The 25672-nt window shown below is 41.6% G+C and overlaps 1 protein-coding gene across 1 annotated transcript; it reads right to left on the reverse strand.

Annotated features, from left to right (window-relative positions):
• Window positions 1–1330: 1330 nt before the first annotated feature.
• Window positions 1331–25672, reverse strand: LOC129397510 (neurogenic locus notch homolog protein 2-like). Its single transcript, XM_063604754.1, is given in 5 exon segments — window positions 1331–1854; window positions 9774–10033; window positions 21040–21527; window positions 21529–21703; window positions 25527–25672. Coding segments are annotated over 5 exon segments (1593 nt in total).

Below are 25672 nucleotides of genomic sequence, written 5' to 3' on the forward strand. Positions count from 1 at the left end.
ATATTTGCAATGTTGAAATATTTTCAAAATAAAGTTGTTTACATTTCTATTTCTGTCTTTAACCCTTAAAATGCAAACAAATACAGGAGTGAAGACAGATGTATTTTAGTTATTTCTTCTACAAGATAAAGTGGATAGTAATATTATGTTAAGAAAACACTTATTTAGTATCTAGAATGATAGCATTATCTATTCTTTATTAAAACAGAAACTAAAAGTAATATAATTAAATAGCTTGTTCTTGTGACTTAAATAATATAAAGTTTTCATTTCAATTATGTGACAATGCTTTGTATAGCTGTATTCCAAATACATAGCATGGTGCCTAGAACATAGCAGGCAGTCAATACATTTTTACCAAATGAAATGAATAAATTACCAGTTGATTTTATACTGAGGACCAACCTATGACCTTTAATCCCTCCAAAATAAAACACACAATCCCATTATATGTGAACCATATCCACAATACCAGAATCTAAGATTCCCACTCTGAAAGAGTAACTAGAACAACTTCTTTTTGAGGCAATTCTGCTTACTTAGCACATTACTCCCCCCTACAGTTTTCCTTCTTTTGTTTTTGTACTAAGGATATTTGTATAAAAACAGGATCTTTGTTGCTCAGTAATTCATCTGCTCCAGCTGCTTGTATTCTGTTCCCAATCAAAATTCTTGGTTTTCAGCCTCCTCATCATTTTTATAAGGAGTTGAATGACTTGGCCAGGCTTGTTCCTTTCTCCCTCTCCATGGAACACCAGGCCCCAAGCTCCCCGACACTGCTCCTCTTTTTGTTTCTATCTTTGGGTTGTGTGTGCACTCTAGAACACTTGTATCAGTGAAGAGTGTAACAAAGTATTGTGCCACGCATAGTCTCTCATATATCATCTATCAGCTCATCAAAAAGTGCTCACTGATTAACAGAGGATCCCCTCCTCAGTTTCAGAATTCTCTAGCTTTAAGTTAGGGGAGGGTTACCCCAAAGTCAGAGAGGGTACATGGGAGAGGGTTGTGAAGGCCAGTAGCCCAGAGAAAATCAAGGGCAGCTGGGTGCATTTAGGTGGATAAGAAAACAATGAATTACTCCATCAAAAGCAAAAGCACAAGCACATAGGAAAGTTGATCACCTACTGTTAATGTCAATTCAGTTTAAAGCACTTTATTAACCACACATACATATTTTCCAGTGTCTAATTCTCATCGTGTTCTTTTCCATTCCAGACTTGCCTGTCTCTTTCCCAGAGCTCTGTTCCTCTTATTTCTCACTGTTTCTACAAAAGGGACAATAAACAATTTTCTAGCCACTCATCATCATAAACCCTGACATGCTAAATTATCCCCTGCTCAGTTTATGGACCACAGTGGGCCCATAAAACTCCTCCCTCACTAGCAACCCACCCCACACAAAATTCTCACTTCCCTTTTTCCTTGCGCTTCCTAAAAAAAGCAATTGAGCCACACCCACTACCTCCTGTGCTAGGGGTTTGTCCCCTAATCCTGGGACACTAGGGAGCTCCTTACCTGGAAGGCAGTTGCACTCAAAAGTGAAGTCACCAGTCTGCTGACAGGTGCCTCCATTGACACAAGGCGAGGGTGCACAAGGCACATACAAGCTGTCACAGTACAGGCCTGTGAAGCCCTGAGGGCACTGGCACTGGTAGGAACCAGGCAGGTTGAGGCAGGTGCCACCATGCTGGCAGTGTCCTGGAATGTCACACTCATTGACATCAGTCTCACACTTCTGCCCTGTGAAGCCTGTGAGGCATTTGCAGGAGAACTGGTTGGCCACAGTGGTACAGGTACTTCCATTTGCACAGGGATGAGACAGGCAGGCATCGGTCCATTGGCACTCCTTACCTAAAGGAAGGATAACAAAACTCAGTACTGGCCACAGAAATAGGAGATGGCCCCATCCTCAATACCTCATTGACATCAGCGAGCTCTTGCGTGGAGAAGACCTCAACTCTTTGCATTTTACAAAAGGCTAAATCAGAGCCTCCTCAAGGTCATCTGATACAGAGCCCTCTCCAGTAACTCTCCAAGGACCTCAGCAGAGACACAAGGACTCAGTGGGGTGGAGCACCTGGAGGCAATTGTAGGTTAGTCACATTGAAGCCCAATCCTGCAGGACGCTATCAGCAATAGGAGTCTGGATCCATCTACTCTCTCAGAGCTCACTGTCTTTGCATATGGTGCTCCTGTTTGAATATCAACTTCCGGGCCAGGAGCAGTGGCTCACACCTGTAATTCCAGCACTTTGGGAGGCCGAGGCAGGCAGATCATGAGGTAAGGAGTTCAAGACCAGCCCGGCCAATATGGTGAAACCCTGTCTCTACTAAAAATACAAAAATTAGCTGGGCATGGTGGCACGCACCTGTAATCCCAGCTACTTGGAAGGCTGAGGCAGAAGAATCACTTGAACCCAGGAGGCGGAGGTTGCAGTGAGCCGAGATTGTACCACTGCACTCCAGCCTGGGTGACACAGCAAGACTCCATTTCAAAAAAAAAAAAAATAATCAACTTCCCTTCTGTTTTCCTAGTGAACTCTCACCTATCTTGGCAACTCTACTCAAAAGTTCCAACCTCTGTAAAGTCATCCTTAGTGCCCCTCACATACATACATGTGCGCAAACACAGATACACCGAGTTTGCTATTTTCTTCTATTATACCACCTGCCACACTGGCAGGGTTGGGTCTCCATGGTATGCTCTCAAATCATGTCTGTTGAATGAATAAAATATATCGATATTTTCCACAAAATATAGTTACTAAATAGACCTCTGGTGATAGAAACAAGTCAATACTACTTCTGTTTCCTCTAAATGTAACACACACATATATTCTGGGAAACATTTTATTAATTGTGGCCTTGCTATAAATATCTGTTGATGTGTTTGAAAATGATGAAGGACCTCTGGGTCCCTATATAACAAATGAAATAGAAGCCATCAGGAGGACAGAGGTCTAGAAGGTATTCCGTGGACTTTCTCAAGTAGGAAAGTACCAGCACTAGCAGGAAGACTCTGACGGGTTGAAAACTAAATCATGATGCCAGGGGAAGCAAAGCAGATTCTTTGAGGCAGAAAGAGAAAGAGAAAAAAATATCCTCACAGAACTAGTAAATTTGGTATTCACATGGCTGGCTTTTTGTTGTCATTAGTCTAAGTCGCTTATTATCTAAACTACAGAGATGAGAACTCCTTGAATTTTTATTATTATTATTATACTTTAAGTTCTAGGGTACACGTGCACAACATGCAGGTTTGTTACATATGTATATATGTGCCATGTTGGTGTGCTGCACCCATTAACTCGTCATTTACATTAGGTATATCTCCTAATGCTATCCCTCCCCCGTCCCACCACCCCACGACAGGCCCCGGTTTGTGATGTTCCCCTTCCTGTGTCCAAGTGTTCTCATTGTTCAATTCCCACCTATGAGTGAGAACATGCGGTGTTTGGTTTTTTGTCCTTGCAATAGTTTGCTGAGAAGGATGGTTTCCAGCTTCATCCATGTCCCTACAAAGGACATGAACTCATCCTTTTTTATGGCTGAATAGTATTCCATGGTGTATATGTGCCACATTTTCTTAATCCAGTCTATCATTGATGGACATTTGGGTTGGCTCCAAGTCTTTGCTATTGTGAATAGTGCCGCAATAAACATACGTGTGCATGCGTCTTTATAGCAGCACGATTTATAATTCTTTGGGTATATACCCAGTAATGGGATGGCGAGAACTCCTTGAATTTGTTAATACTCCAGTTGATGGTCTAGGAAAGTATCTAAATCTCTGACCTCATAGAAAGGTAAATGGAAGACACAAGAGTTTTTCTATAAGGGAAAAAGATGCGAGATGTGACCTATGAGCACAGAAAAGTGCTCTCTGCCTATCAAGGAATGTCAAATCAAAGGAGAAAACTATAACACAAATTTAGGCACAGCATATACATCTCAGGGAGCTAAGACAGAAAATGAAGGAACTGCAATTCTTCTTGTCTTTCCACTCATGTCACTAAGAGGCACTTATTTACAGTGGAGAAGAGATATAAATGCTCACTTCTAGCAAGTGTGATTTTCAGAGTGATGCCCACAACTGAAACAGAAAGATCCCTGGGCCGGAAGTGGTGGCTGATGCCTGTAATCCCAGCACTTTGGGAGGCTGAGGTGGGCAGATCACTTGTGGTTAGGAGTTTGAGACCAGCCTGGCCAACATGGTGAAATGCCATCTTTTCTAAAAATACAACAATTAGCCGGGCTTCATGGCGCATGCCTGTAATCCCAGCTACCTGGGAGGCTGAGGCACAAGAATCACTCGAACCCAAGAGGTGGAGGTTGCAGTGAGCCGAGACTGCACCACTGTACTAAGCAACAGAGTGAGAAGAAAGACAGACAGAAAGAGAGAGGGAAAGAGAGAGAGAGAAAGAGAGAGGGAAAGAGAGAGAAAGAGAGAGAAAGAAATAAAGAAAGAAAGAAAGAAAGGGAGAAAGAAAGAATCAACCCTGAATTTGGTTTCCATATATATTATGTATAGGCACTAACTTGCTGCCTCTGCTTCTTCATCTCTGAGTGGAGACGAGCTAGTAAGCTGACTGAGGTATAGTGCTATCACAAAAACCAAAAGGATGACCTTGATCTGTGATGATTCCTAAAGTGATAGACAAAAATAGCATATGTATAAAAGATGATCAGAATCGGCCGGGTGTGGTGGCTCACACCTGTAATCCCAGCACTTTGGGAGGCCGAGGTGGGTGGATCATGAGGTCAGGCGATCCAGACCATTCTGGTTAACAAGATGAAAGCCCATCTCTACTAAAAATACAAAAATTAGCCGGGCATGGCAGTAGGTGCCTGTAGTCCCAGCTACTCAGGAGGCTGAGGCAGAAGAATGGCGTGAACCCGGGAGGTGGAGCTTGCAGTGAACCCAGATTGCACCCTGCACTCCAGCCTGGATGACAAAGCAATACTCCATCTCAAAAAAAAAAAAAAAAAAGGTGATCAGAATCTTGCAGAACACACCAAGAAGAGATCCTTCTTAACAACAAAGGAAGAAGTTTTAATTTGGGACCATTTCAGAGTGACATTTTAATTATGAAGAAGGCATTACTGTCATTTCCACTAGCCAGAATTAAAATATTTTAAGTGGGTATATGCCCCCCTACTTTGCCTCCTAATAGCAAAACAACTCAAAACTGACAATCAGGAAGAAATTATTCTTATAACACCAAATATTTTCAGTGACTTACATCATCAATACCATCATCGTCATGATGGAGATAATGGATCATCCTAACTACCCTCTACCCCACCAACACCTTTTGATGAATGATATGGTTTGGTAGTGTCCCCACCCAAATCTCAACTTGAATTGTATCTCCCAGAATTCCCATGTGTTGTGGGAGGGACCCAGTGGGGTAACTGTATCATGGGGGCCAGTCTTTCCTGTGCTATTCTCATGATAGTGAATAAGTCTCATGAGATCTGATGGGTTTCTCAGGGGTTCTGCTTTTGCTTCTTCCTAATTTTCTCTTGCCACCACCACGAAAGAAGTGCCTTTTGCCTCCCACCATAATTCTGAGGCCTCCCCAGCCATATGGAACTGTAAGTCCAATTAAACCTCTTTTCTTCCTGGTCTCGGGGATATCTTTATCAGCAGCGTGAAAATGGACTAATACAGTAAATTGGTACCAAGAGTGGGGTTTTTGCGAGAGTGCCAGCTATCCCGAGGGAAACTTTGGAGGGAACCAGCTACTAGATGGTTCAATCAGTCTTTCACCCCTACACCCAGGTTGGATGACCGATTTGCACATCAGGACTGCTATGGACCTCCACCAGAGTTTCCTCTGGCTTTGCCCTGCCCAGGCAGAGTTCACCACCTTTCAGGTCCTAACATTTGTGCTCATGCCCCACCTTCCCAGTGCAGAAAACAACATGGGCCGGTGGAAAGCTGACCTGCCTACTGCCACTGCAGAGTGCCCAATTTGCCAGCAGCAGAAACCAACACTGCGCCTTTGATATGGCACTATTCCTCAGGGTGATCAGCCAGCTACTTGGTGGCAGGTTGATTATGTTGGACTTCTTCCATTGTGAAAAGGGCAGATGTTTGTCCTTACTGGAATAGACACTTACTCTGGATGTGGGTTTGCCTATCCTGCATGCAATGGTTCTGCCAAGACTACCATCCGCGGACTCATGGAATGCCTTATCCACTGTCATGGTATTCCACACAGCATTGCCTCTGACCAAGGCATTCACTTTATGGCTAAAGAAGTGCAGCAGTGGGCTCATGCTCATGGAATTCACTGGTCTTACCATGTTCCCCAACATCCTGAAGCAGAACGGTGGAATGGCCTTTTGCAGTCACGATTACAATGCCAACTAGGTGAGAATACTTTGCAGGGTTGGGGCAAAGTTCTCAAGAAGGCTGTGTATGCTCTGAATCAGCGTCCAATATGTAGTACTGTTTCTCCCATAGCCAGGATTCACAGATCCAGGAATCAAGGGGTGGAAATGGAAGTGGTACCACTCACCATCACCCCTAGTGATCCACTAGCAAAATGTTTGCTTCCTGTTCCCGCAACATTAAGTTCTGCTGGCCTAGAGGTCTTAGTTCCAGAGGGAGGAACGCTGCCACCAGAAGACACAACAACAATTCCATTCAACTGGTAGTTAAGATTGCCACCAGGACACTTTGGGTTCCTACCTTTAAGTAAACAGGCTAAGAAAGGCGTTACAGTGTTGGCTGGGACATCAAGGCTATCAAGACCCAGGCTATCAAGATGAAATCAGTCTACTACTCCAGAACGGAGGTAAGAAAGAGTATTCATGGAATACAGGAGATCCATTAGGGCGTCTCTTAGTATTACCATGCCCTGTGATTAAGGTCAATGGGCAACTACAACAGCCCAATCCAGGCGGGACTACAAATGGTCCCGCCTGGATGAATGAAGGTTTGGGCCTCTCCATCAGGAAAAAAAAAAAACACAACCTGCTGAGGTGTTTGCTGGAGGCAAAAGGAATACAAAATGGGTAGAAGAAGGTAGTCATCAATACCAGCTACTACCATGTGACCAGCTGCAGAAATGAGGACTGTAATTGTCCTCAGTATTTCCTCCTTCCTTTATTAAAAACATGTCTGTGCTTGCACACACTTGTACTAAGAAAATATCTTCATTTTATTTCCTTTCTCCTTTATCATGTGACATAAGATTTATTGACTTCACATCAGCATTTAAGTATCGTTAACTTTATGTAAGAGTGTTTCAGTTGGGGACTGGTGTGTTTCCGGATGTACGAAGAATAGTTGTACTACATTAGGTCTAATTATGACCTAATTATTGTCTTTATTTGAAGATTATGTGTGATCTCAGGAGATGTGTATGGGTTCAAGTTGACAAGGGGTAGATTTGTGGTGGTTAAAACTGAGTGTGTCAACTTGATTGAATTGAAGGATACAAAGTATTGATCTTGGGTGTGTCTGTGAAGGTGTTGCCAAAGGAGATTAACATTTGAGTCAGTGGGCTGGGGAAGGCAGACCCACCCTTAATCTGGATGGACACCATTTGATCATCTGTCAGCAAATATAAAGCAGGCAGAAAAACATGAAAAAGGGAGACTGGCCTAGCCTCCCAGCCTACATCTTTTTCCCGTGCTGGATGTTTCCTGCCCTCAAATATCGAACCCCAAGTTCTTCGGTTTTGGAACTCAGACTGGCTCTCCTTGCTCCTCAGCCTGCAGACAGCCTATTGTGGGACCTTGTGATCATGTGAATTAATACTTAACAAACTCTCCTTTATATATATATAAAGATTGCCAATATATATATATTAAGATTGCCACCAAGACACTTTGGGTTGGAATATATATACATACATATATATTCCATTAGTTCCATCCCTCTAGAGAACCCTAATACAATGAAAAATTAATATAACAGTATTCTACACTAACTGATCCAGTATAGTTTTCTGAGTACATGTTTCACTTTTTTGCTTATTGCATTTATAGAACTCTTGGTTTAGTGCTTAAAGCAGGAGAAAAAATGAAGAATGTCCTCCTTTTCTCATCTAATTTAATAAACACTTTTGAATAAAGCTCAGACCCACCTAGAAAAACCCACAATCTATTCAGGTGAGATATGTGTAAAAAAAAATTACAATAAAATGTGATACATAAAAATAATAAAACCTAGAGACCATTTGCCTAAAGGAATCATGAAAGGGTCACTAAGACACAGTTTTAAATAACACTGGACAATCACCAATTGTAGAAAAGGGCATTCCAGGAAAAAGGGTGTGTAACTGTATGGAAGCAATAATAAGTACAACATTGTCAGGAAATAAGGAGAATTTGGTGTGACTAGGCCTAGATGCTTGTGGGGAGGCCAGGCTACAAAAAGATGTAAAGTCTAGGCTGTAGAGAGCTATGGAAGTCATGTAAAAGAGTTTGCAGTTTATTCTGCGGATGATGAAAAAATATTAGACATTGTAAGCAGGTGAGATTGTTAGAATATTTGCATTTATAATCAAAGATGTAGTCATATCACGGGTGAATGAGATGGGGAGAGAATAAAGGCAAGAAAACGTATTCAGAAACTACTTCAGAAGTCCAGGTGAGAGATAACATGGCCCTCAACTACAGGGTAGCAGAGGAAGTGGGAGGAATAGACAGGTGAAAGGCAACTCAGAGGTTGGCTTGGGTGACTGAGTTGAAATGAGGTCAGAACAAGGGACAGGGAGTTTCTAGCGTGGGTATTTGGGATGTACATGGTTGCTACGTATTTCTGTCAACAAGGTGAGCTGAAAGTACCTGTAGAATATCTCCAAGGAGAACATACAAAGCATAGCTAGAAACATGAGCCTGAATGTCAGGGTTGGGTGGAGCTAAGGGAATGATGGTGAGATTCATCAGCAAGCTAATGAAGACAGTGGCAGTGGAGGCGAATACACACAGTGAAATTCCCTAGGGAGAGCTGTGATGTGGCTCAAAAGAGGGCGCAAAACAGTGCTCCAGGGAGCACAGACATTTAATGGATAAGAACAAGGTGATGAAGAAGCAAAAGGAACAGCGTTCAGAAAACCAGAAAAGCCAGTGCCCTGAATGTCTAGGGAGGGAGATTTCTAAAAGCAAATAGTCAATAACATCAGCAACTTTTCCTCTGGTGACAGTGTACTTATTTCTTTTAGTGAAGTAAACTCTGATTCCCCATCCTGGTGTACATATTTTTTTTTTTTTTTGAGACAGGGTCTCACTCTGTCACCCAGGCTAGAGTGCAGTGGTGCGATCATAGCTCACTGCAGCCTCAAACTCCTGGGCTCAAGCAATTCTTCCACTTCAGCCTCCCAAGTAGTTAGGACTACAGGTGCACACCACCACACATGACTAATTTTGTTTTATTTTTATTCTTGTTTTTTTGTAGAGATGGGGTCTTGCTATGTTTCCCAGGCTGGTCTCAAACCTCTAGCCTCAAGTGATCCTCCTGCCTTGGCCTGCCAAAGTGCTGGGATTGCAAGCGTGCGCCACCGCACCTGGCCCTGACATATATACTTTAAGCAGTCAAAGTATTTGGTCCTTTTTCTTTCTCTTTCTCTGCCCCCTGAAACTCTTAAAAGGAAGTTAGGGATAGTTGTCTGGAACATCCCAGTTCCTTATCACAATGCTAAATGTGCACCAGAGCTGGGGGACATTTAAGAGCCAGACACCATGATCTAAAAGATGCTAAATAAAGGTATCTGCTGAAGGTAGGAAGGCACTGGCTTTGGTCTCATTAGTTACCTGTAAACCCGACTTGACAGGTGCACTCATAGGTATCCCGGCTGAGCATATGGCATGTGCCGCCATTCAGGCAGGGTCGAGACACAAAGCATGGATGAGATGTCGAGTACTGGCAGTCCTCTCCTGTAAACCCTGAGGCACATCGGCACGTGGCTTTCCCCAGCATGGCCTGGGCCACACAAGTCCCACCATTCTGGCAGTGGTTCTTCTCACAGGGGTCTCGATGTTGACAATATTCCCCCAAGAAGCCTTCTGGACATCTGTATGGAAAAGAGAAGAGTCCATGAAAACACCTGACTTCTTGTAAGTCCAAAAAATTACAGTAAAACAATACAGTCCAATCAAGAAAGCACGAGATTGTGAATCAACAGACCTACAAGTACCACCTATAAAACTGCTTCCCTTTAGAAGGAAGAGTCCTTAGAGAACTTAACCACATACTCCCATGTCCTTTTGAGTCCTGGCAGGTGACAGAGTATCAGGTGTATGGTCTAGCAGGGTCTGCCATGGCCAGTCAACATGACCCTTATTCAAACGCAAAATGCACCCCAGCTTTTTTTCATGTGTGTACAGGTTGGGATGGTGTAACAGCACCTTTTTTAGAGCACTGTTCGTACTTGTCTGCTTAAATTCATTAACTTTCTCATTTTGACTAAGCCATTTGATAGGATTAAGATGTCCACAATATAATGCATGAACTTGACCCTATTATCCCCTCCAATTTAAAATACGTAAGATATCATGTGCTTTTCCTCAATTAAGCATTGAGAAGTAGTAAGTGCTTCTTTCTCTTATTTCCACTGAAACATCAATTGGCTGATACCTAGTTTTCTGGGTTATGTTCAGGTGGCTGACATTACAACGGAAAAAGGGAAAGGAGGTACAGGAATGGGGAAGAGTTCAAAGGGATATTTAAAAATCTGTTAATATTTAAGTAGTAGGCATTTTTAACCAAATAAAAAGGCACAAAATATAATTAAAATAACATAAAATATCTAAGATACCATATAAACACCAAAGTGAAGGAAGGAATCAATTGAAGAATAACATTCTATGATATTTTCCACATTGAGGCACTGAGGAACCTTTTTACATGCCACCCCTTGATTCATAAGATGTACAACCATTTCAAACTGTGTGTATTATTTATGACAATTTTCTCTGAACAATATCAAAAAGGCATGGTAAGTCTCCATTTTCATAATGAAGTTGTTTAAATGGAATCTCTGAGAAGCATTTAAATTAAGAAACACAAACACTTTGATGCTAACTATAAATGCTGCTATATATTTGGCTGGTGTCCCAAATATGTGATTCAACTTATTCCTTGTTTTAGTTTTCAGGGACTAGAAAACTGAATCTAGTAGGCTGTTCCACCATTACCTCAAAGATTACACATTGAAACCAAACTCTAAATCCCCCTCTCAAAAACCAGCTCTTCTGTGCCCAAGCCTTGTTGTCCTGATTTTCCTAATCATTGTGACCTGAAACATTGGGGTCATGAGTGCTTTTGTCTTTGACAGTCATATCCAAGACCTTTCATTAACCATTGGTTGGCAAGGCTAGCTAGCAGGGGTCACAGTTACTGAGAAAAGAAGGAAGGCCAGATACTAGGGAACTAAGACAGAAAATGCCCAGAAGAATTGTGTAGTAGCTAAAATGGCTAAAGGAGAAAACAGGGTGGTGAATAGCTATAGTGGTAGTGAGGTAACTGGCCACAGCCTCTTCACCCCTCCCAGAGCTGCATAAGATAAGCATGGCGGAGCAAGGAGCGGATAAGGCTCTGGGCATCTTCATGAGTAGGTGTAGTTACAGACCAACAGGCAGTGAAGAAAGTTCATAGCACTGAAACCAAAGATGGCATGCAGGTGACTGTGAGGAGTCTGTATCAAGAAGGTCAGAAGGTCTGGTTTGGAGTTCTGGTGCTGTGACCTTGGACAAGTTACTTATCTTCACTGACTATCCATTTTCTCACATTGTAAATAGTTAATAAGGTCACCTACATCATGAGATTATTCTAACAACTGAACAAAATCAAGTATGTAAAAAACCTTATAAATGTTAAAAAGTTTTGCAAGTGGGCTGGGCACAGTGGCTCACACCTGTAATTCCAGCACTTTGGGAGGCTGAGGTGTGAGGACCATCTGAGGTCAGGAGTTTGAGAATAGCCCGGCCAACATGGTGAAACCCTGGCTCTACTAAAAATACAAAAATTAGCCAGGGTGGTGGTGCACGCTTGTAATCCCAGCTACTCGGGAGGCTGAGGCATGAGAATTGCTTGAACCTGGGAGGCGGAGGTTGCAGTGAGCCGACGAGATTGTGCCACTACACTCCAGCCTGGGCAACAGAGTGAGATTCCATCTCAAAAAAAAAAAGTTTTGCCAAGTGAAAACATCTTTTCTCTCTTCTTTGTGCTTATTGAGGAAAATACAACGCCCCATCCAAATCACAGCTTGATTTGAGAATAGTTTCTTGTGTTGGTTTTTTGAAGTGGAGGAGCAAAAAGTACCAATGTAGCATAGCTAAAATTAACTCTGAGATATATTATTAAAAGCATTTGCAGCTTATTCAAGAAATGTGTTATGAATGTTAAAAACTGCAACACAATTCTCACTCACAGTGCAGCCCTCTGGGCATTATTAGATGACTCTTCATTCTCCCATATGGGAATTATGCACCTTCTAAATAATGGCAAATTTTTAAACGTGGGTGGGCTTTGCTCAGCTTTGCTCCTGAACTATTACACCACCCTAACACTATCATGTGGCATATGCTAAGAGAATGCAAAGTCATTTAAATGGTAGCATCATAAACATATAATGGAAACATAAGGTTCCCAGGAAAACAAAAATGAAGCAAAATGGAAGTTTCTAAAGCTAAACAGATGTATTTCTGAATTATTTGTTTCTACAGTTTAATTCACATTGTTGCTCCCTATCAAGTATGGAAAAATAAGTTTTAAACTAAGATATATTTAAGAAATCAGAAAAACCAGATTGACAAAGCACAGTTTGCAAGTCTAATTTGGACCACTGCCTGTTTTTGTTTGGCCTGTGAATAGTTTTTTACATTTTTAAATGATTAGAAAAAAAGAACAAAAGAAGGATATTTTCTGACATTTCAAAATTATATAAAATTCAAATTTCAGTGTCCATAAACAGTCTTACTGGAACACAGCCATGCTCATTCATTTATAGATTGTCTATGGCTGATTTTCCACTACAACAACAGAGTCAAGTAGCTGTAATGAGACCACAAAGCCTGCAAAAATAATTACTCTCTGGCACTTTACAGAAAAAGTTTGCCAACTTCTGAGTAGAGAACATATGAAGGCTAGTTCTATAAATACCATCCAATATGCTTATTAATAATGATCGGTTTCTGATAGGAAATCAACCTTATTAGTTTCCACAAAGAATATTAAACTTATAATCATTCATTCACACAACAATTAGTAAATGCCTATTATGTGCCAGGCATTTTTCCAGTGCTAGAAAAATTCTTACACTCTTGGAGTTTACATTCTAATAGCGGAAGACGAAAACAAAATTACTAAGTAAAAGATGCACAATAGATGGAGTTAAGTGCTGTGAAAAAAAATTAAACAGGAAGGAATGGAGCTGGGGATGAGGGTGTGGGGTGAGCAAAGAGAAGTATCTCAGTTTAGAATAGGAAAATCAGAGACCTTCACTGACAATACTCAAGTTGAGACCTAAATAAGGTGAGAGTAATCATGCAGGTATCTTAGGGAACACATTCATGAGAAAGGGAACAGCAGATGCAAAGGCCATAACACAGAGAGCAGCCCTAGCATGTTTGAGAAGCAGCAAGAATATCTGGAGCAGCAGAAAATAGATGAGAGCTGTAACTGGGATGTGGATCAATTGGGGCCTTTAAGCCACTGTAAAGAAAGACTTAGGGTTTTCCTCTAAATGGGATAATACTTACATATGAGGTACAACAGACTTACTCTCCTAAAGCCCATGTACAGAACCACATATTTGCTTTATGTGAAACTAGACCTACTGTATTAATAAAGTTTGATTTCTATTTAAAATGTTTTAGAGGGCTGGACATCAGCTTAGTTCTTTACTTTTACCTTAGAAGATATACAAGTCTCTTTTAACCCACATTTTCATGAGGTCCCATTTCCCTTTCCAAATTATTGTTTCACAGCTAACCTTCTATGACTGTAGCCTAATTTCAGATATTTCTCTTTCTTTTCCATCTACTTCTTACTTATCCCTCTGCAACAAAACTTTAATTCTAATTATTGCTTAGAAACTGTTTTCTAAAAACAATGACTTTCCTCTAGTCAAGTTCAGTGGTCTCATCTGAAACTTCATAAGGAAATTCTCTCTCCTATAGGGAGAATTGCTAACCACTCCGTGCACCGTTGTAATCATTTTACCTTGGCTTCTATGACTCCCTCTGTCTAACTCAAAACCCAGTGAAGTCTTAGTCTGGATTGCTGATTTCTCCTTCTTCCCCATCTATTATGGCCACCCTAATGTTTAAGTCTGGACTGCACTGCTCTTTCTCTCAAATGCATTTGTTACTGTTGTTGTTCACTTGGTTTTAAACAACTTCCTTCCTGTAACTGACTCCAAAATACACTGTTCCAGTCCCATATGTTCAGTTTTCTAGAAGTCATCTCTCTATCCTAATATGTGCTGCCACTATTTGAAACTAAACATTTGTAAAAGGAGATCATCTTCCCAAGAAACTTTAATTATTCAATTTTTCTAAGGCTTCCACACACAATTTAAAGTAACTTCATCTCTTTAAGTTGTATATAATTTATTACCACATTCTGACAAGACTTGTTAACTGAATTCCTATAATACTTATCATTCGTGTTCACAGTTTCCTTTTTGATACAAATTCTGATCATCTTAAAAGCCTCAGGCCAGACATCATCTTGTTGCTGGCTTTTCCCCCATTTCCAGCCATCCTTGGAATAACAGAACCTTCAGATTCAAGAAATTTAATTTCTACCCAATTAAGTAATCATTTCTAAAATATTTCTAAAAGATGATCACCAGCCTCTGCTTGAATACAAGCATGTAGCATGGTGCCGGATAAATCTTGAGAATTTAATAAATGCTTGGAGTTATTATTGTGCTGCTCTTAAGAGTACAGACTCTGGAACCAGACCACCTGGATTTCAATCCCAACTCCACCATTTACTCAATGTGTAATCTTGGGCCAGGTACTAAACTTCCCTGTTGTAAAAGAGATGTAATAACAGTGCCTACTTCATAGGATTTTTAAATAAGGGTAAAGCACTTAGAACACTATCCAGCACATAGTAAACACTATGCATTTGTTAACTGAAATTACTGGCTGACTACTTCAACAAAAGAACAGTCTTCAATGTGGGTGGATCCCACTGTGAGAAAGCTCTTTCTTTCTTAATTCTTCAAATTCTGCCTCCCTTCCTAGGTATATACCCGAGATAACTGAAAACATATGCCCACATAATAAAAATGTTCATAGCAGCATTATTCATAATAGCTAAAAAGTAGAAACAACCCAAATGCCTATAAGCTGATGAACAGATAAAGAAAATGTGGTATATCCATAAATGAAATATGTGGCCATGAAAAGGAATGACATTCTGATACATGCTACAACATGGATGAACCTTGAAAACATGCCAAGTGAAAGAAGCCACACACAAAAGGCCACATATTATATAATTCCATTTATATGAAATGTCCAGAATATGCAAATCCGTAGAGATAGAAAGTAGATTAGTGTTGCCAGGAGCTGTAAAGAAAGGGAAATAGACAGTGACTACTAAGCAGTAGAGAATTTCTTTCAGGGTGATAAAAATGTTTCAAAATTAGATAATGGTGGTGGTCTCATAACTCTGGAAATACTAAAGTCTACTAAATTAAACACTTTAAAAGGGTAAATTTTATGATACATAAATTATGTCTTAACTTTGAAAAGAACAAACTTTGTCTCTCTACAATTTCCAGGTTATCTCTACCGTCTAGAACAAAAAAGAACAAGCCTTCTGCTTCTCTTACACGTAGCCCTTCAAGAATCTGAAGATAGTTATGTGGGCCTTTTGTTTTCTTTTTTTCCAGGATTCAATGGTTTGGCGTATTCCTCAGTATAGGGTTATTTCCAGGCTTCTTCACCTTTTTAGTGGTGCTTCTATGCTTAATAGTAGTAATAATAATCAGAATGACCAAAATTTTCTGCCTCCCTTCCCAGGTATATACCCGAAATAACTGAAAACATATTTTCTAAGTACTTAACTATGTATTGTATATTTGCTAAGCATTTGATAGCTATTGTCTCTTGTATTACTCGCTCCAGTGCTATATTATAATCTCCATTTTATATATGAGGAACTCAAAGCTTAGAAAGATTAAGATTTTACAGCTAGGCCGGGCGCGGAGGCTCACACCTGTAATCTCAGCACTTTGGGAGGCCGAGGCAGGCAGATCACCAGGTCAGGAGATCGAGACCATCCTGGCTAACACAGTGAAACCCTGTCTCTACTAAAAATATAAAAAATTAGCCAGGCGTGGTGGCGGGCGCCTGTAGTCCCAGCTACTCGGGAGGCTGAGGCAGGAGAATGGCATGAACCCAGAAGTTGGAGGTTGCAGTGAGCCAAGATCGCGCCACTGCACTCCAGCCTGGGCGACAGAGCGAGACTCCCTCTCAAAAAAAAAAAAAAAATTCACAGCTAGTAGATGGAAGAGGCAGGATTCAAACCCAAGTAGACTCTAGAGTGCGTGTGCTTCAACACTAGGCTATCCTGCCTCCCCATCACTGGATGACTCCAGTTCATCAAAAACCTCTTTAAAAAGTGAGGCTCAAAATGGAAAAAGGCTTAACACATGTTCTTACCAGTGCAGCACAGAGCTGAACCATGACCTCCTGATCTGGACACTATGCTTTTACTATTTCAGAGTAAGTTCTTAAACTGAGGAGGCATCGTGAGAGTGCAGTTCAAGAAAGAATAATGCTCCGACTCATACCCAATGGATATGTGTACTTTTTTAGAAGGCACAAAATACTACTATGTGCTATGGAATACACACTCAGCTAAAATATTCAGAGCCTTATTTCACATGAACTACTAGTGTACCCTATTTTTCTCATCTTATACTTGTAGCACATGTTTTTTGAACCCCATAATTGGAACTGTCATCCATTCCTTTTAAATCCATCATATTGAGTCTTTACTCCAAGTTTCCTTGATTGAGACAACTTTTACATTATACTCATACAATCACAGAATTTCAGCAGTGATCTCAGAAACCAAATGGTCTGAACCCCTATAGCACTGAAAAGGACACCAAAGCTAACTGATCTACCCAAAGTTGGTTATCTGTGAATCTAGCAATTTCCCCAGTTTTACAAATATATCCCTATCTTCACCTAGACCTTGCAATGAAATAGTACTTAACTGAAAGTGTATGACTAAGTCTTGCCCCAAGACTAGCACCTATTCAATCAGCTCTAACATCCTAAATGGACCAGCATCCTATCCATACCTCTCCTCTCCCTAAGGACAGTCTGGAAATTCCTTGCTGAACCTAAGCATATGACTAAAAGAATAATCTTTCCTAAGCATAATTTTCATGTCATTCTTCTGCTCAGAAACTAGCAACAGTATTAATACCAAGCCTTTCAAATCCAAGTTCTTTACAATCTCTGATCTGCTTGTCTGTCCCATTCCAATCATCTAACCATCTTACTCTTTAGTAATCCATAACTCGAACACTCCATATTATTTCCATGAACAATGAACATCAGAAAATGGAGGACCAAAACAGTGGCTCTCCTACAAGGTCACCAAACCAATTAATAACAGACCTGGAGAAGAATTCTGGTCTTCTGGCTCCTAGTTCAGTGATCTGTCCAAAATACTACACATATGGTAGGCTGACAAAGAAAGAACAGAAGACCTTTTGGTTTCAAGTCATTTGCAGAGAAAGGGGGGGAAACAAAAACAGGAAAATCAGGAAAGGGTGGAAGGAAAATTAATAGTTCAAATTTAGGCATTCGAACTGAGACATCAAGAAAGGAAGCATGTAACTATGGACTGTGAACACAATATAAAGAAAATGATGTAAAATTTCTTATATCCTTATTCAAATCACGCCTTGCAGTTTTTTGCTCTAAAATCATTGCAGACGTATATAGATAAAGGGTCAAAAAACAACATGTATGAATGACATTTAAGGAAAAAGAGAAGAAAACAGAAGAAAAAACAGAAGAAAAGGGAAAAGGAGAGGTGGAGAATTTATTATATCATCTAAATATATGAAGCCCTTCTAAAGGGTCAATGCAGACATATTGCACCCAGATAAACAGAAGAAATGACATTATATTCTATATCTCTTACGTTAGCAATTTTAAAATTCCTTGAGTCAGAAGCGTTAAACACTGGAATGACTAAGGTTACATTTGTTATGGAAATTTCTTAAATTTAGAAAGACCTCATACACACACCTGAAGGTAAAAAAAAAATGTACTTAATCAGTGGGTTGCAACCAAGTTACTTGTCAGAATCACCTGTAAACCTTGAAAAAATACGGATTCTCAAACTTACCTTATCAGAATCCCTGGGTGCTGAGTCCAAGATCCACCCCAACAGATTTTGATGTAGCCAGGACACAGAGTTTTTTTCTACCATAATGGGAGAGGTAGGGAGGAGGATCACTAGGAATGGCAACACAGAGTGGGAACTAGATCAATGCAAATTTTGTGGGCAAAATAGAATTTCTGTGGGTGTGATATTTTAAAAATGTATTGTAAGGCTGCTCTGAACCATCCAAGCATATCCCACTGAATTTAAACATTCTCTAAAGATCCTGAAGTCAGCAACTACAATCCAGGTGAACCAAAAGTTGCTCCTCTATGTCATAGAAGCCTACAGGAGAGGCAGTAGGGTGGGAATGGAGCAGAGAGATCCCAAGAAGTTATGGGTAAATATTTTTTAAATCTAAACATTCAGAAAAATAAGAGAGACTAGGAATCACTCTCCTCCTCCTCTCCCACCACACCAAAAAAAAAAAAAAAGGAATAATAAGAAAGTGAAAGGAAAAATAGTTTTAGGTTAAATTTCATCACCATCTGAAAGAAAATTACTCCGATTTTGTTTAAGCAAGAGAAGAATTCAGCTGAGAAATTATCTAGCAGGCAGCAAAATCAGGGAGTCACTTCCCATTGCAAAGCAAAAGAAAACAAGGAGCAAGAGGATGGTCCTGGATAGCTGTTTAGACAATCAGACATACTGCTAACATCTCCTTGCCTTAGAAACTCTGTGATGTTTAAATTAACAATTGGCCACAAGCCAAACACAGGAACACTCAAAAGTTTAGAAGGGTGTGCTGTAATTGGTACCTTAGCAAAACACAATAATAAATTAAGAGGATTCAAGAAGCCTTCACTGTAGACTCTAAGAAGATTTAAGATTTGTACCAAGAAACAGGCTTCTAAATCTCTTCTACTGCATTAGTTTAGCATCTAAAGAACACCTGTCTAAAAATCAAAATATCTAAATCCTATCCTTTGAGTCAACTTGACTAACACTCAACGTGACTACCTAAAAGCTAGCTAATAATCGCAGCACCTCAGCAGAGCAGAGGTGGAGGGCATAGTTTTATGCACTGAGATCCTATAATAAAAGAAGCCCTATGTGTCAGAGTAATCCCATTTCTGACATCATATTATTTAATACTTAATTTTTCAAATCACTTTACAATCATATTTATTATTCCCTACAATTCTCTAAAGCAGGTTATTCCTTTAGTCCTGCTTCATAGGTGAGGAGACTACATATCATGAAGATTAAGTTATTTACCAAAACAAGTTAATGATAGACCAAGGATTATTACCCTCAGACTGTCTCATTGATTATACTCCTCTCTATCCTAAAGCTACACTTAAAGCTTTCACTCAAAGAAAAAGGAAAAGCAAAAACACCATCATATATGCTCTTTATTAAATGCTTCAGAAACAACAGCTCTGCTTCATCACTACAAAGCCTCCTGGTCCACTTCTGAAATTCTTAGTGACCTAGACGTGTACGAAATTTGAACTTTCCAAGAAGTATCTAGTTGGTGCTGAACAACCCAGTACTATTTTCGGGTGATAAATAACCTTGTTCTCTTTTTAAACATCTGCGATTGACATGTCGACTGACTGTTAACAATGAACAAAGACCATATTTTTCTGAAGCTCATCATCTTCCTAACCTTTTCTTTGAAAACAGATGTAGTTCATGTACTAGTTTTTTGGTGAAGGTAAAAATCTTTATTCAGATTAGGCCCAGAAAAAGAAGGGGCTGCTTTCCGTTCAACAAATATGCACAAGACACCATCCCACTGGGAGCATCAATCTCAGAAGCAGTAAAACACAGCCTCGGCCCTGAAAGGACTTTCTGAACACCTTTGGAGTGTCATCCGTTTAATATACATTATTTTAATTAATCCTATTAGCTGGATAATTTCATTCCCATTTTATTGGTGAGTTCATATAGCAGAGCTGGATTTGAATCCAGGATTACAGAGCAGGGCTCCAAAGCCCAAGTTATTTCCACTAAAGGGTCTGAAGAAATGTAGAATCTAAAAGTGTGGGTGGGATGGGGAAGATATGATTTGATTCCCTTTCCTTGGTCCAACCGTGTTAGAAACATCCAACCATAAAGAAGCTTTCTAAGGAAGCCCTTTGAATTAACGTATCCACTTTTTCTCACCCGCCCGTGCCCCACCCCCAGCCATGCCAAAGGAGCAGCAAATGCTGCTGCCAGGTTGGAGGAATAGGTGATCGTCACACCACATTCCTGGGTCTGGACACAGCCTGAAACAGCAGCAAAGCTCCGCGCCTCGGAAAGAATAACAGCAGTTGAGATTTTTAAATCATGTGCCTCAGCATGCAGCCACACCAGTTGCCCTACTTCTCCTGCCTCCACCTTTCAAAGACGCGAGCAGCACACCCGGCTCCTCCGGACTTTCGGTGGGGTTGGAGTGTCAAAACTCAGGCGCGCCGCAAAACCCCGTCCCCATCCAAACCAAGCCCACACACCCGGCCCATGTGCCGCCCCCTGGCAAAGGCGAGGCTGGCTGCGAAGGTGCAGGCCGTTTGGCTTGGCGGCCCTGCCCCCGCTCTCCACGCCAGAATCTGGCATTCCTTCGCTCAGCCCCTCCGAGGCCCGCCGTTGGCTCTCGCTCGACCCCAGGAAACGCGGAACCTGAAGGGCAAAACTGCCCACCTCCCTGCACCCTGGCACTACGAAAAAGGAGTTTCTGAGACTTGCTGCCGGCCTCCCTCCTGCCGAGGAGGCGTGTGAGGGGTCCCGGGCCGCGGGGAGCACAGGCGGCGGGGAACCCCGGGGGTTGGCGGGGCACCACGGGAGGGGCCCCCGGCGATGTCCAAACTCTTGGGAACCCAGCGAGTTTGGCCGAGCCTGGCCTTCCCACACAGAGAAGGACCGAGGGGGAGAAGGGTCGCCCCAGGTGGCAGCCCCGGGCGCCGCGGACAGCGCCCCTCAGCCCGATACTCACCATGCGCGGGGGCCGCGCAGCACAGCCAGAGCGCCAGCAGCGCCCACAGCAGAGCGGGGCGCAGGGCGGGCATCTTCTCGGTCGCCTCCGCCGCCGCCGCCGCCGCCGCCGCCTGGGCAGATCCACATGGGGAGGTGGTCCCGATAGAGGAGCCCCACTCTCTCCTCCCCTCCTCCTGCTTCAAAGGCTCAGGCCCTGGCGCTACGCTCCGAAGCCCACGCGCAAATGCCTTGACTCCCCGCGCCCCGAGTCCGCCGCTCCTCGGCCGCCGCCTCGGCCGCCGCCTCAGCCGCCGCCGGAAGTTTGGCTGGAACTTTCTCGGGTGTGCAACGAAGCAGCCTCGTGTGTGCAACGAAGCAGCCTCGTGTGTCCAACGAAGCAGCCTCGTGTGTCCTTCCGCCTCAGCCGCCTCCTCCCACCGCAAGCCCCGCCCCACTGTCGCCGCGGCCTCGGCCCCGCCGCCTTGGGCACCCAGGGGTTTCCCGCAGGAAGAAGCGCCGGCCCGAGCTCCGCGCGGAGGGATCTACTACGAGTCACTGGCAAGACCCTGTCAAAAAAAAAAAAAAAAAAAACTTACCTAGAAATTTCAAATCTTCTGCTATGCTTGAGATAAGCAGGAAAATTCATATAGGAATGCTCACTGTATCACTCCCTTAAAATCTTCTTTTAAGCATTTTATGCTAGGAGGTATTACACTTCAATTCCTAAGTAGGTGTGTACTTTTTGTATATAATGATGTATGAAAGGGTTGACCTGCATGCACCACGATGTCTCCCCAATTTAACAGTATCATAAATTCACAACTGTGTAATTATCAAACCACAGTATTATTGGATGAGTCTCAGTGCTTTAGTCACTAAAATGGTTATGCAATTTTGAATATTTATTGACGTTGTTCTCAGGGACTGTTGAATTGTTTTTACTCACATTCTTATATTCTTCCTTCATGATTAGCCAAGACATTCTTGACAGCAAGATTCAGGCATACAGAAAGTTTCTACTTCAAAATATGGAAAATCTTCTTACCATCTAGGTGCAGATCATATCTAAGTCCCCCGAAGAAAAAGAAAATGGAAACTTTTCTTACTAAGTGGAATTCAAAATGGTTAACTAAGTATGAGAGAGGGGACATCAAAAGTAAGGAAGAGAAATCCCATTATAAAAAGTGTGCACAGGCCAGGCACAATGACTCACACCTGTAATCCCAGCACTTTGGGAGGCCAAGACGGGAGAATCGCTTGAGGCTAGGAGTTCAAGACCAGCCTGGGCAACATGTTGAAACCCTAACTCTACAAAAAATACAAAAATTAGCTGGGCATGGTGGTGCACGCCTATGGTTCCAGCCACTCAGGAGTCTGAGGTGGAAGAATCACCTGTGCCTGAGAAGTCAAGACTGCAGTAAGCCGTGATCACACCACTCCACCACTCCAGTCTGGGTGACAAAGTGAGACCCTGTCTCCAAAAAAAAAAAAAAAAAAAAAAAAAATGCATTAAAAATCTCCTTCTAAGTAAGTAATTCATTGGGAGATAATTAATGGCTGGAAACAGGTATTTATAATGGAAGCATACATGGCCTTAACGATACGGTTTGCTTCTGAAAACACTCTAATTAAAAAGGGGAAGAGTAATTTTATAGGAAAGTACAAATCAGTGGTGTGTATGTCTACCAGTGTGTGCAAAGAGACAGAGGTGGTAATTGCTGGACTCAGACCAGGTATCAGCAACAACTAAACATAATGTCCTTATAAATATGCAGATAGGATTTCTGACAAAGCTAAAAGTACATCATTATTATTATTCATCAATGTGGAATGGAATGTGAAATTGGAATCAGCAGGTGAGGGGTGGTTGTACCTGAATATCCTGGATACCAACTTGTTTTTGTTTTTAATCATTCTAATCTCTGTTAAGAATAATGTCACATGACTACTTTATCCTCTTTCTCAGACCACTGATCCAACCATTTTTCTTTCACACTTTTGCCTCCTTTCCTCTTATAACAGGTACTAAGAGTCTAAGCAGAAAAAGAAGAACAGATGGTGGTAAGACCTAGAATGTTTACCCCATTAAGATCTATATCTGAATCCAGAAGGAACACCTCATTGCCGAGAAGAGCCCTGCAGACAGTTCACACCTCTGTTTCTTTTGCAAGATATAGCTACCTCAAAAAATCCTTTCTTGATCAAACTCTTATGGCCTGGAATCCTTGCTTTTCTGCTGATGACTGTCATTTTAGAGTACTTACTAAAGACAATGGTTGGGGAAATAGATATTTTAAAAATAAGGGAAGAAGTGGGTAGGGTAAACCCAGGCTTACTTATGTAAACTCTGAGTGCTGAAGTTAGAAGACAACCTTTAAGATTAAAACAAAAACAAAAACAAAAACAAAAAAAAAACGGCAAAGTTAGAACACACAAAAGATAGTATAGTTCCTTACCCATCCACCACTTGGTTTTGAGGAGAAAAGGGAAGTAAGAAGAGTTGAAGAGAAGAAAAACAGAACAGAAGAGTGGGAAAGGAAGATGAAAGGGTGCTCTGGAGTACTATGCACCTGTTTAGAAGTGGGGAAGTAGCACAAACACTAGCAAAAGAAGAACCACCATGGAGTTCCTCCTTGCACATCTCTCTCCCCTCCTGAAGGCCTAGGGTGAGCCCACAGCATTGTTCCAGCAGTGAGGGAGTCTTCACTGCCCCCTGAGACTCTCTCACGGCTCTTAAGATACCTCCCTGAAGTCCCTCCAAAGAATTCAATGTGCCCCTAGTCTAAATCAGTTTCCTCCATCATAAATGCTCATAGATGACGCAACAATAAAGCGTTAATAACGATAATGGCAACTTTGTGTGTCAAACATTGTATTAAGCACTTTACCTGCTTTATTGTTTGTAATGCTTCAACAGCTTATGAGTGGGTATTATTATTTCTACTTCACAGTGCAGAAAATGAAACCTGAGTAAGTTGTCTTAGATCACACAGCTGCTAAGCAGTGGCACAGGGATTTAAGCCCAGGTCCATCTGATCAACTCCGATGGCACATAATTGACCTCTGCATTGTCCCGCCTGCCCACAGGTCACTGCCTCAGTGATCCAGTCCCATCCGTTGTTTAGATAACTGAATAAGTTATCCTCGAATCATTTATTGTAAGCCTAGTCTCTCAAGTTTACTGTGAGTCAAGAGCTAGGTCATATACCTCTTTTGTGCTCTTCTATATCGTGGCATCCAATCTCTTGCTTGTCAGCTTCCAACTCTGGATCAACTTAAGGAATTCTTTTCCTGGCATCTGCCCCTTATATGGGAGGTGTTCATACAATTCTACTGATTGTTTTCACCTTACAACTTTTTATTTTGAAATACTCTCTTCTAAGTGTTCCTAGTAAATTTTTTAAAGCCAGCAAGGAAAAAAAATTCTATTTATTGCCAACTAATTATAAACATTAAAACATCAATTTAAAATTTAAAGGAAAAATGACCTATAATACCACCACTAATAGCATTTTCATGTGTTTTATTCATTTGTTCTTCATATGTATGTTCTTACAGAGTTGTAATCAAGACATACATATAGTTTTGTTTTGTTTTGTTTTTTTAAGATGGAGTCTTGCTCTGTCGCCCAGGCTGGAGTGCAGTGGTGCGATCTCGGCGCACTGCAACCCCCACCTCCCAGGTTCAAGTGACTCTCCTGCCTCAGCCTCCCTAGTAGCTGGGATTACAGGCGCACGTGACTATGCCTGGCTAATTTTTGTATTTTTAGTAGAGACAGGGTTTCACCATGTTGACCAGGCTGGTCTCGAACTCCTGACCTTAGGTGATCCACCTGCCTTGGCCTCCCAAAGTGCTGGGATTACGGGCATGAGCCACCATACCTGGCCGACATACATATAGTTTTTATCCAGATTTCTTAGGCAATTCATATACCATAAATATTTTCCTTTGTTGTACATAGTTGCCATACATAGCATTGTTATTGTCTGCAAAATATTCCAGCCTTAATTAATATATAGAGCTAGAATACTTTCTATATTAGTATTGGGATCTGTATCCAGAAGTTGTCCATCTTATTTCAAAGACAGTCTTTGGGGACAATCCCTCCATACTTCTTTTATTGCCAATCACAATTGGATGAATAAGTGGACTCTTTCTTTGTCTTGAATCAGGGAGATGGATCAGCCCAAAAGAATCCCCTGCTGTTGTTCTCCAATCCCCTCCCTAGCATTTACAAGTCTTCACCTCTCTGCTGTAGCCTCTTTCCTTCTTTCTGTTCCCCATTTTCTTCCCAGCAAAAGGCTTCACTTCCTACTTCACTAAAGACATCTCCTAGTTCAAATATCACCTCCCCTGCAAAACCTTCCCTAGCCCTCACCAT

The sequence above is a fragment of the Pan paniscus genome, chromosome 1, assembly GCF_029289425.2.
Source record: "Pan paniscus chromosome 1, NHGRI_mPanPan1-v2.0_pri, whole genome shotgun sequence".
NCBI lineage: Eukaryota > Metazoa > Chordata > Mammalia > Primates > Hominidae > Pan > Pan paniscus.